General features: G+C 43.2%; 1 protein-coding gene across 2 annotated transcripts in view; it reads left to right on the top strand.

The window, feature by feature from the left end:
• trpm3 (transient receptor potential cation channel, subfamily M, member 3) overlaps window positions 1-13,019 on the top strand; it is a 109,932-nt gene that overhangs the window by 59,989 nt on the left and 36,924 nt on the right. For both annotated transcript variants that reach the window (XM_062384800.1, XM_062384799.1), the window contains exons 7-8: window positions 5,068-5,242; window positions 6,106-6,229. In XM_062384800.1, coding sequence (XP_062240784.1) covers window positions 5,068-5,242; window positions 6,106-6,229 — 299 coding nt within the window. The remainder of the gene's footprint in view (window positions 1-5,067; window positions 5,243-6,105; window positions 6,230-13,019) is intronic.

Below are 13,019 nucleotides of genomic sequence, written 5' to 3'. Positions count from 1 at the left end.
CTAGATAATGATGACGATCAATGAATGAATAAATATTTATACATTTTTCACAAGTCCTCCAGTCAGTGGTTGTAATTCAAGTCAGAGGTGCTGTTACCTTGATGACTGAGTTCTGTCAGTGTGGATCAGTAGATATTATTTCACAGCATGTAGCAGGTACCTGAGAATAAGTGCACAGAGACAGTGGGGGACACTTGAAGAGATTGGGCGAAGGTGCGCTCATGCACGAATGGTAACGGAGGACATGTCAGAACTATGAACATGAACCACCAGATTGTTCACCACTGTAGGGGAGAGATAACAAAGAGAGAGAGTGAGTAGTGGGTTGGATGCAGGACTTGCTACAGTTATGGTTCCAGGTTGATGATGGGCATGGATGACATGTTCTGTGGTGTGGAAAGAATTTGAGTGCATGGTTATTAGTGTGAACTGTGGTAAATGTGTTTGGGGGAAAAAAGGAGTAGTAGTAATACGGTCAGACATGTTCAGGTAGCTGGCTGTGCACACTGCAAAGCAATCAAGCAAGTCAGATGGCAAGATTCTTTACCAGCTCTTATTCAAGCCCTTTACAGGCATGAACTCCAGAAAATGTACGACCAGGGGGTCAGGACTGTGTATGCAGATATGAAGATGGCATTAGGAGTATTTAGGTGAGGGGTGGTGCAACATGCAGGAGGAAGAACATGTCTGAATCGACATTGTATCATCGGAGGTTCTCAAATCTTGTTGCCTTTCCAAGATGACATCTTCCCCAGCGTCTTCGATTTGTGTTGCACCTCTTTTTTTATCCTGAGATGTTTCTTTTCTTTTTGGTATGTAAATGTTGCCTCCATTGATTCGCTCATGGTGAATCCTGCGGTGAATCTCCTGCTGTATACTCACAAGGGCTCACTCAGACATTATCCAGAGTTTATACTGACTTGGACAATTGCGTTCTCACATATAGCCCCTCATGATACTTTCTAGAGGTTTTTTCATGAGATAATTTGGAGTTCATTGCATCTTCATAGAAGTGTCACACACCCTTTAAGCTTTTATTTGTGAAGGATCGATTGACTGCTTTCTGGTTGCAACTCTTCTTTGCCTTCTTGATGTCCAGTATCTTTCTCTGATCAGTCAAAATGCATGACGCAACAAAGTGTAAATATGGTCTAATATTCCAGATCACTAAATACAGCTTTAAAGTCTCACAGACCCATCGACTCACAAATCATCACACAAATCACAAGGGTCATACCTCTCAAACCCCTATTTCTCTTTTGAAAATATCCTTTATTGGTCAATGACACCTTTCCTTATTAATTCTCTCGGGCTCACTCGGCTTTGGTGGCCCCACAACTCATGCGCCTGGTAAAAAGGTGGCACAACAGGCCTGAGTCAGTTAGAATTCTTGTGACCAGGTTACAAATAACAGAATATCTTGATGTCACAACATGACAAAAAAAAACAACACACAAATTGAAGAGAAGCCTTGCTTTTTTCGGCACCAAACCCCCCTGACCTTTAGTTCTGTAGCCTGTCGAGTCGTGTTGCCTTCACAGATGCGATGTTTCCTGTCTCCTTTGGTTGTCGCACGGATAATGTTGTGTTCATGTGTGAGTGTCTTTACATTTGGTGTGAGGGGGTGCGAAGACAATGACCCACATAATGTAGCACACCTCCCCGAGTCTACTGATACTAATTTGACTCATACAAGTACAAACTTGGCAACACTAATGTACACAGACACACAAAAAGAGGATGAGTCATAGCTGAATCCTTAATTAGCATCATTTAAGCATGTTATGTGTGTCTCACTTACGGTCTCTGCCTTTCCTCCCAAATTCCTTCTGCTCCTCGTTTACTTCCTCCTCTCCCAGACGAGGATAAAAATAGAAACTGGCAGTGGAGGCTCATCGACCATCAGGGTAGTTTCCCTCCTGAGAAATACTGTGGGGGCACTGGGTTAAAAACTATGGATCGGATACAGAGGGATGATTGTGTAATCTGATGTGTTGAATTGTGTGACTGGAGCATGGATAAAGCCAGTGCTGGAGGAGGAGGAAGAATGGGTTTAGAGGAGATTAGTCAGTGAATCTACAAATATCTGTAGATGTAAAAGCTTTGTTATTGCATTCAGAATCAGACCGAAACACCATACATGTAACATCACCAAATTCTATTAGGATATCTGTGATGAGGTTGCATGTTCCATCAGAAGTTAAGTGAAACCCACTTTACTCTTGAGTTTAGAAACATAAACATTAACGATAAAGCATAAAAAAAAATGGAAATAGACTGTATTTGTATTTGGTTTTCTCATCTTATCAATCACTCAAAGTACTCTACACTACAAGTAAAGTCTGGCCCCTAATTGAGTCTTGGAGCTTTCTGCCACCTTTTCCACTCTCCGATCTCTCAGCTCGTGGCTTTTCCTCGGCCGAGGCTAAAGCCAGAGGATGAGGCTGAGGGTGACTGTGTGTTCGCTTCGCAGCCCTAAAGCTTTAGAAGAGTCTGCATTTTACTGTTAAGTGCTTCCCTTCTGTTAACACATTTAAGACTAGACTAAAGACCCTGATGCTCTCGTAGGTTTTTGAGTGTCTTTAAGTTGTTTTTATTCACATCATGGAATTACTCTCCTATTTTATTTTACTTTATTTTACTCCTTGTATTGAGCGTTTCTACTTTCTAACATTCATACCCTGAACACAGCCATTAGGGACAATTTGGGGGCTTGAAAAAGGACACCTCAGCAACTGACTGGGGGAGCTGAGGATCACACCACAGACCCTCTGGCTGGTGGAAGACCCGCTCTAGATCCTGATCCACAGCCACCAAACAACGGGAAGAAAAACCAGACCTATTGACTCAGTCCACTTTATAAAAGTGCTGCACTTTTGTAAACTCCAGTAAGAAGATTGGATTTTCACCAAATTCAGATAAGCAGATTAGCTTTCCAGGCATGGGTGTAGAACAAAAGATGTAGAACAATATATGTGCTTCTGAAAGTGCTGACTCATGTGACCACACTGCACATGCTGTATTAAAAAAGAGTTTTATTTGATATGAACGGGAGGGTTCAGAGCGCTAAATCCACCCACATGGATGGAATAATTCAAAGGACTTAGTTTTCTAACAACAGCAGGATTATATTTAAAGAAGTGTAAAATTGCAGGTTCAGTGGAAGCAGCTGTTGGCCGAGCGTCAACACTGGTTACTTCAAGGTCTCAGTTTCCACACAATCCTCCAGGAGCAGGACTGGAATGTGTGGGAGGTGGCACCAGTTGAAACTCAGGTGACATTATGTCCATCAAGACAGAAATGCAAACTATACATTTAAATCTGTTAAATTGAACTGAAAATAGATTTGTGGGCAGGACATAGAGAAAAATTATGTAAAAAATATTAATTGACATATATATATTTAGATATTTATAGCAATAAAACTTGTCTGCTGGTTTTGAAATGTCAGGGAAAACAGAAGTTAATTTGTTATCAACATGTATGAGTGTGCATATGCATGGACATGCTTGTGTGTGTATGTGGATGAACATGTATGGGGATGTTTGTTTAGTTATATGTGGACATGCATGTGTGTGTGTGTGTATGTATCAATATGCAAGTGTTTGTATGAATGGTGATGTGTTTGTAGATGTATGGACATGCGTGTGTTTTGCACACGCAGGCAGAATTTCCTCCCACCAATTGACAAGCAATGACGCAGCTGCACTTTCCCCTTCTCATCTGCTCCTCGGTGGCTTTCAGTAGAACAATAATCTTTACATAGTGCGGCGCTGCCTCCAAAAGCTCACTAGTCATCAATATCAATGCTCTCTCCGACACAGCCATAAACTGGCACACGCGCACACACACCCAGGTAACGGAAAAAGAGACATCCGAAAGAAATGGAAGAATCCGACATAAAAATGCAAGTCATTAGTCTGCTTCTCTGTCTCCCATTCCGCCCTGTTGATGTATGGTCGTGTGATGTGTTGTGGCACAGTGACGTGTTACCTCTTTGAAGTAGGCAGGCCCCTAAAATATTCTTCTTATGTAACTGTCCCTGTTACAAGGCCGCACGAGGCTGTGAGAGGCAAAGCGTAAGGTTAGCTCCCAAATACGTGCGTGTGTTTGTGTTTGCGTGTGCGAGCGCGGGTGCCAAGTTTGTAAGCACACATCTGTACGTGCTCGTCTGCCTGCGTGTTTTGAGAGACAGACTACGCTTTCTCCTTTGTGAATTATGCAGACCAGGCTGAGGGTGCAGCAGGGCGGGGAAGATCCGGCAGCTACACAGCTTTTGAATTAGAAGAGTCAAAATACCCGGTAAAAAAACACAACCTCATGAAACCGAAAAAGAGGGAGATGATGATGAAAAAAAAAAACAGAGAGGAAGATAGAAGGTTTGCAGGAAAAGGCAGGATGAGGGGAGAAGGGAGTTTTGGAAGTGGATTGGACTGGGGACAGTAAAGAGGGAAAGAACATAAGGGGATACAAGAGAATGGGCCTTTGGAACGAGAGCGAACAGGGTTTATGATGTCTGTAATGGTTTGGTTTAATGAGGAACAACAGCCAGGAAGAGAGGAGCAAGAATAAAGCTGAAAATTCCGTTGGGCAATAACTTTCATATCTACAGTAGCTTCTCCTGTACTAGCCTCACTGCATACAGGAATAACCCACCTGCTAATGATGCATAATTACTCTAAATAGCCTGTGATTAGCAAGCAAGGAGCAATCTATGTGGAACAGTGAGGGATTTATCGGTGTAACGTTCACACACACTCACACGAACAGAGAAAAGGCTGGTTATTTTTGGTATATTTTTTGTAATCCTCTGTTCCATAATTAAAAAGTGTGCAACGTCTTGGCAGTGAATCCAGGAAGCATCACGTATCACATTAATACGTGGTTGGTAGATTTGGATTGAGCTTTTCTATTTGTAGATCAAGCCTGACTCCCCTCCCTTTGTCTTATTCTATCCCTAACCTGTCTTCTCTTTCTTTACTCCTCTTCCCTTTTCTGAATTGTTCATCCCTTTGTTCCCCTCTGCCATCCCTCCATCTCTCCCACTCCTGCTCTCTTTACGTGCAGGTATTGGTCAGGGTGTGCCGGTGGTGGCTCTGATTGTGGAGGGAGGTCCTAATGTGATCTCCATAGTGCTGGAGTACCTCAGGGACACTCCTCCAGTTCCAGTGGTGGTGTGTGATGGCAGTGGCAGAGCGTCAGACATCTTGGCCTTTGGACACAAATACTCAGAGGAGGGAGGGTACGCTCTCACATGTGCACATCATGCTGTGGTCTGAGGACAAACCCTAACTAGTACAACCTTCGTCTACTGTGGAAAAGCACTTACTCTGGGGAGATTGTTTGCAATCAGACTTTCTGATACAAATTATTTTGATTATAACTAAATGATTAGATAACAGGTCTTTGCACAACAAGTCTGTCTTAAATCACAGAGTCAGATGCATTTTATTATTCTATTCAAAACTTGCAGTAGGAGATAAAAATGGAGTCGACCTGTGGGGATGATTTTGTGGTCCTCTCACTTAGAACATCCATCTAATCCCAATAAGCCGTCAGGAAACAGGAGAATTTTATCTTCTCACCAAAGAGTTGCAAAGTTATGCCGACCTTTTCCAATTCTATTTCAGGAGCCCAGTTTGATTCCATCACTGAAAAAACTACAGACTTGTTGTGCAAAAACCTTAAGTCCCTTAGATCAAACATATGCAAACATATTCATACAATTTCATACACGTAATGCTGAAGCTGCAGTGTAATATTTAAGAAATATTGTTATTATAGAAACATGAAGTGATACAAATGAAGAACTAGAAAAGTGCTTTGTGAAATTATCTGATGTGTATTTATATTTGCCTCAGCCTTGTTGTATAGCTTCATACTTTATATGCATTTACAGATGAAGGTAAACTTGCAGATTCCCACCTCATCAACGACTCTAAACAAAATATGCTGAGAGTCCCAGTCAACCTTGGTTTTGCCCACTGACAAATAAATCTACTTTGCCTGCTCTCCCCACACTGTTCTTCTTCTTCTCCCTCCCTCTCTCTTCCACCCTCCTGACATGTTCTTGTCTTATTTTCCCCCTCACCTCCGCTCCTACAGCATAATAAATGAGTCGCTAAGAGACCAGTTGCTGGTGACCATCCAGAAGACATTCACCTACAGCCGCACTCAGGCCCAACATCTGTTCATCATTCTCATGGAGTGCATGAAGAAGAAGGAGCTGGTGAGTGTGGTTTTCATACATGTCCACATACACATGCCGGCAGACAAATGTACGTTCATTATTCACACACATATGTATAATTTATGCATATGCATGGTTCTAAACTTTATGTACACAAAATGTCACTAATAACACCGATGTCAGCAGAAAACTCTAACCCTGTGCAGCAAAGCCCCAAAATGAAAATTATGTTAAGCAGAAACAAATGAAGCCTGCACAGCGTGAAACTTTTATTGAAGCAATTATTACCCCATCTTTTATGTATGACATGTAACGTTAAGTGGATGTAAATGTATTCAGATGCAGTTCGGGACCAAATGGCCTCCACTTGAGAGTCAGTGCCGCTTTGGCCATGTTTAAGTCTGGAGGCACATCTTGTCAAGCATGGCTGTCACACACATCCCTGTCCCCCGGGTAGGAGTCTCAGTCCCCTCAGAGAGCTGTCAGTCAAACGGTGCTCACCTCTTATTAATGCTCTTAAATGCTGTGGGTGTAGAGGTGAAGTGCACAGCACGGCAACCAGGCGCATTACTCGACGCAGGTCAACAAGAGACTCTGCTCCTCTGCTCTTTTCTTACCACGCACACGTTGAACTGATCTTTATAAAAACCCATATATTCATATTTATGTTCATGGATAAACAGGACGTTGCTTCGTCTGCAACACTGCATTGCGTCATAATCTGCAGGAAGCTTCTCTTCTGTCTGCAGGAGTGTGTGTGCGTGTACGCGTGTGTGTATCTGCTCATCTTCGTCGCAAACTGACGATGACGTGTATTTTGTTATTAATCGATGACGTTGCATCATGAATCCTGATCGCTCCGGTCACTTTAACCCTGAAGTCCTGGCTGTTCACGTTATCTCATTCATCGTGTTGTGTGTGGCAGTTGAACTGCGTGCGCGCAAAATGTCAGTGTGTTTAAATATTCGTTTCTTTTAAACTTATTAGCGAATCAAACAATGTAACCTTCACACATGCACATAACAAACCTGTGCCTGTGTGTGTAGGACACCGTTACTCACTGTGGTTGATGCTCGACAGCTTTTACACCATGATAAACAAATGCAGTTATAATGATACTTTCAATTTCCCACAATAATGCTAACCCTCTGGGATTTACTGTGGTTAATCATAAAACTGGTAACCGTTTCATCCCTATTCTGCAGTGGACACAGGTTTTTATCTGCTCTGTTTCCATACGGTGGAGATGGAAACATGATTCCTGGGTGAACGTGATATTTTCATCATCTTCTGGCAGTGTAGAGGTTGCCGCTGCACCTGTTCTGCCATGACATTATTACATCTGTTGAACTTCTAGGCTTTGGCACGTAAACAGCCATGAAGCTTTTGCGTCCTGGGAACAACGTGCAACAGCATGATGCAGCACAGGCACATTGGTTCCGGGCGCGCTAATGACGTTGAACATGACTCACCAGGGAGGGGGGGGGGGGCAGAACTAGCTCTCCTCTACTGGCAATGGCATAGGAGTTGATCGTCTTTTTTAGCGGGTTAAGCCATGTTTAAAAAAACTAACACACTTATTTTGTAATTTCGGTGTAAAAGAATTTTAACGGCATATGTGTGAATGTTTCAGTGGCGAAAATGTGCCTCCCTTTCACTTCCAATCAGTGTGAGTGAGACGGCAACTAAAAACATTCACCTCCTGTGGTAAAGCGACTGGGCTTTAACATAGGGAGTTGGATCAGTGGCAGTCTTAAATTAATTTGTATTCACAAGCATTCACACACCCAAGCTCTATTTAATCAAGGATGGAATGTGAGAGATGACCCTGCCAGGTGTTTATTGCATGCTACTCCTCCCCCTGTTTGCACCAATACTGCAGGTTAATCATGATGTGTTTCGATTATTCTAATAATCATTAAAATGTGTCACACAGAGAAATCAAAAGCACATGCTCACACACACCACACACATACAGTATGTGCTCACACATGGCACGTGTCATATTTTTAGGCTGCCTAGCATTGGTCACAGTTGCACAGCGTGTAAGTGGATTGATGGTGTCCTCAGTGGGGTTCCAGCGGCTGACTGATGCTCACGCTGATGGATCCTCTGAACACAATACGCCAGACCAGAACAATGGCATGTGAATCATTCAGCAGGAGCAGCTGTAGAGGCCAGATAGTCTGATGCTGTCTCTCTCTGAATTTACCAAACGGTTACCACTGCCTTCCAGAAACTGAGCACTCAGGAGTATTTTTGGCAACATCACAGAGATGGCCCCCGGGGTCGAAGCACAGCGGCGTTTGAGAATACACAACATCTCTGTACAACCGACAACCTCTGAGGAAACACCAGGACATCTCAGATTAGGGAATAGGTGGGACCACACGTCTCGTTTGGTCAATGTCATGGTACCACAACTCTCAGCAGTGTCCTAAGAGATAATGGAACATTTTAACAAAGAACAAGACGGCTCCTCATAGAGAAGGGCTGTTTTTACCTTTTCATAAATAACAATCATGACACAATTTCAATGAAATCAGGTATCTTATTTATGCAGGCTGTCTTAAGGGTTGTGTTTGCAAGCTACTGACAGGAGTGCTGAGGACATCTGGCACAAAGTACTCTATAGGAGCTCAGACAAGATTGTGCTCGTCTCATTTTACTTTTAGACTACAGCAGTTGTTTCTTACAAAGTTGGTGAACAGCTGTATCTTTTGATGCAGGCAATTATTTGCTGGGAAATGTCAGATTTACTGAAAGGTCAGCAGGGCATGCTCCCTCTGGTGTACCACAAGGTAAACAACTGTGGAACTTAAAGATGGTACAATTTGAAATTGAATAGGGCAGGTACAGTTTGACTCCTAAGGATGTAACACTGGTGAGACGCAGCTTCTGTGTGTACCTTAATACTTGAAACATGTGTATGATCATAAAAAGTCGAATGCTGGTAAATCTAGGCGTGAGAAAATCCTGGTTTCAGACGTATGTTTAGAGGACAACTAGTTCACACACATGCAAACATGGTTTGAAATGAAGGGGGGGAGGGGGGGCTTTTAAGACAAGTGAGATCCTTTTAAAAACAATACGGAAAGTAGCTGGATTTAGCATAGGTGTAATGAATTCCCTCCAGAGGGATGCAGTGATACTATAGTTTACTATTAACCACAACCACATATTATAGAAACCTGTGTTTAAGCTAAAGTCCAGATGTGTCAAGCTCATGTTAACACCCAGGTCAGGGGCCGGGTCATAAAACCAGGTTAGATAACATGTGTTGGCCCTTTCACACTGGCAGCCAATGCATGTTTATCCTGGGTGGGTGGATTGGTCTCAAAGTGGGTAAGTGTATGAGGGCGAGAGAGTAAATGATAGTGTGTGTTTGTCTCTGTGCCAGTACGCCTGCCTGTGCTTTCATTTTCCTGGCCCAGCTGCAGGAAAGCCAAAGTGTGGGAGGAAAAGAGAACGACTAAAGGTGACTGGGATAATGTTTGAGAGAGAGAGGGCGTGTGTGTGTGTGTGTGTGTGTGTGTGTGTGTGTGTGTGTGTGTGTGTGTGTGTGTGTGTGTGTGTGTGTGTGTGTGTGTGTGTGTGTGTGTGTGTGTGTGTGTGTGTGTGTGTGTGTGTGTGTGTGTGTGTGTGTGTGTGTGTGTGTGTGTGTGTGTGAAGTCCAAAGAAGGAGATGCTTCTTTCCTTATTTTCAGCTTGTTGTTTTATTCATGAAAACATTTTGTCCTTCACTTGTTTCCTGCTGCCTCGGCTGTGTTTGTCATACTCAGGTCTGTTTGTTTTATATCAAGCGGCTATAAACTCACAGTCCTACGTGCAGGCTGGAAGTTACACCTGTGTTTTTTTTTATTTTCTCAAGTGGAACAGGCGGTTTAATTCAAGCCTCAAAGCCAATTTTTAACTCTGTCATTCCACGATGCCCCATGACAGATGTTATCGTTAACATATTGCTGTGAAGTTAGTAAGACAGTAAATTACAAAACTGAGAAGTGCTATTTACAGCTACAAGCCACAGCTTCACAAAACAATTTGCTAGTCACGTGTTTGCTTTCAGTCAAATTTGAGGCTCACGGCCCACTAAAAAAAATCTGCTCTAAGAGATGATGCGTAATTAAATCTCCCATCAGATACAGTGGAGTTGAGGGGGGGGGGGGGTGGGTAATTGCAAGGCTAATCAATGAGTAATGATATGCAAGCGCATGGGTTTTACACCGGGCTATCTGCTTTTAAAGTATATAGCTGATGCGTTGAATGCAATGAAAGAGAATACTAAAAGAAAGCATCAGCCACATTTGTATCAATTTGTCTGGATGAAGAGGATAATTATCTTCATTGCATATGCGCATCGCTTGTCGTGTTTTCTTTTATCTCTTTAACACAAAGGTGGAACATTACATGAATGTCAAACGGCACTGAGAAGACCACAGGCAGCGTGACAGTCCGTGCATTTAAATATCACCACGCACTGTTGTCATTTACAGTAACTTCTGTTTTTCTGAATTCAATTCTTGGTCTCCCGCCCTCGCCTCTCTCTTCCTCTGTTGGGTGGTGTGGGTTTGTGTAGGGGGGGGGGGGGGTTCAAGATGAATATCCTGGTATCTCCCAGCTTAGTATGAATTATTGAACGCAGAATAGTCCTTTTTATGTTTAATTCTGATTAAATATTGAGGAGGAACCACCAGCCCACAATGTTCCTCCCCCTCCCTGACAACAGAGACTAGAAGAACTAGTAGGAGGAAGACGAGGAGGGTGAACGAGTGACTTAAATGGACCATGAGAGAGAAAGAGAGAGAGAGGGTGGGTGGTAGGGAGGCACAGATGGAATGAAAGAGGGAGGGTGGAGTAACGTGTATTATGAGAAGAGGTACAATAAATGTCGTTTTTGGATGAAGAGCAATTTTGAAAATAGGTGCAGAACCACAAACAGAGAAATCTGCGGAGAGCTCATGATCAGCAGGGCAGTTTATCAGAACAACATTTCCTGAGTAGAGAAACCTATTCCCTCTGTTTTTTCTTTTATTCTTTGGACTGTTTAGGTGTTTTTTTTCCCCATCTTAATAAGCGCATGCTCTTTCAGTTTGAGAGCAGGACTTGTCGATATTTCACGTGCGCACAGAAGCAGCGTGAGAGTGAGGAGAAGAGATGAAGCTGGAGCGCAGGACATACAAGCACCTGCAGTGCGAGTGCTGGGTTGTATGTGAGACCATCGCAAAATCTGAACATGAGATTAGTGCATCTCCACGCTTTTTAATACATATGGGGGAAAAAACATAGTTAATGGTTCATTCCAAAAAGTAAAAGATACACAGGAGGAGATTATGCAAACCTCTGTGGGCTGTACGAGTATGTGTCATGCATGGTGATGCCATGTGTCTGGCATGTACATGCAGCAGCGTCAGCAGGGACTTCGCCTGTTAAATGAAGATGAATGTTTTCCAACCAGCTACGCTCGCTGCAGCGTGAAGTGCAGTTTTCTGATCCTCTAAGCATGTAGCTTAGTGTCTCTGAAGTTGTGGCAACCTCCGACGGAGCCGAGTCAAGCTGAGAAAGATAGCTCTGCCTCTTCCCTTTTCATTTCTCACATCCGTCTTCAATTTGTCAACAGTTAATCTCCCTCCTTCTGTTTTCCTTTGCTTTACACATGATGCCGCTAGCATGCTGTCTCACATCTATCCTCCCGAATCCCGGCCCCTCCTGAGCGTTTCAACTCCTTTCCTCTCTCCTCTAGTCTCGTCAACAGAGATTCATTTTGACAGACACGAGTCAGTGCTCTGTCGCTTGTACGTTGACCCTGTGTCACTGCAGAGGCGGCGGGATGTCAGAAATATATGGAGCATTTTAAAGTAGTGTAAGCTATTTTTCTATCACACAATATTCCCAGGTGGCCCAGTCATCGAGGACAACTTAGGGTTAAGGGCCTTGCCCAATGGCACATGATCTGCGGACTGGAGGAGCCAGGGATCAAACCACCGACCTTCTGGTCAGTGTGCTATAGGAATGCCATGGTGTGGTTATTTCCCTACCCATGTTCTCTGATAACTCTGGGCATTTTAGAAGAAAATTGTGTTTAATTTTACAGCAGGCCTCTTCACTTTTCTGCTGCGCTTGAAGTTGTGTTCAGTGTTTCCCATTAATTAAATAGACTGTGGCGGTCCACTTCTCAATAATATATAAAAGATCTTGAAGACGCTTTACACTGTTTTCAAACAGCTACAGCCGTGGGTAGTGTTCTCGACTGACCTTCGTTGGTTCATTCTCTCTCCCTAGTTCACGCTTAGTGCCCACTTTTCTATCAATAAAAGAAAGCTGGAAAATACCCACAAAACATCTTTAAAAAAATGATTGTTGTTCCACTTGTTTGCTCACAGTAAATACTCAAGAGCACATTTAATTGAAAGAGTTCCAGGAAAATAGATGGAGTATAGGGTTTGTTTACCTTCACACACACCTTGATGAGTCACATTGATGACTCATTCGATCAGTGCTAACAGGTAGCACATAACCACAGGGTCACCTTGGGGGTGTGTCTGAATGAAGGGAAGAGGGAGGAGGACGGAGAGAGGAGAGAGGAGAGAGGAAGATGGTGATAGCGGTGGTGTAGTATATAAGTGAAAGGTGGCTGGAGATTAGTGGTTGGAGGTGGGAAGCAGGGAGGGTAGAGCGATGATGGATGGAAGAAAAAGGAATGAATGGAGGTAACGGTGCAGAGGTCTAAAGGGAGAGGGAAGAATAGAAACAAAGGAGTTACATCTTCTGTAATCTTCATATTTCATCTATCACAGCGTTATCCACCTTTAGAGAACTCTCGATTCTGATG

Source organism: Platichthys flesus, chromosome 3 (assembly GCF_949316205.1).
Source record: "Platichthys flesus chromosome 3, fPlaFle2.1, whole genome shotgun sequence".
NCBI lineage: Eukaryota > Metazoa > Chordata > Actinopteri > Pleuronectiformes > Pleuronectidae > Platichthys > Platichthys flesus.
This window is presented reverse-complemented; position numbering and strand designations above follow the sequence as displayed.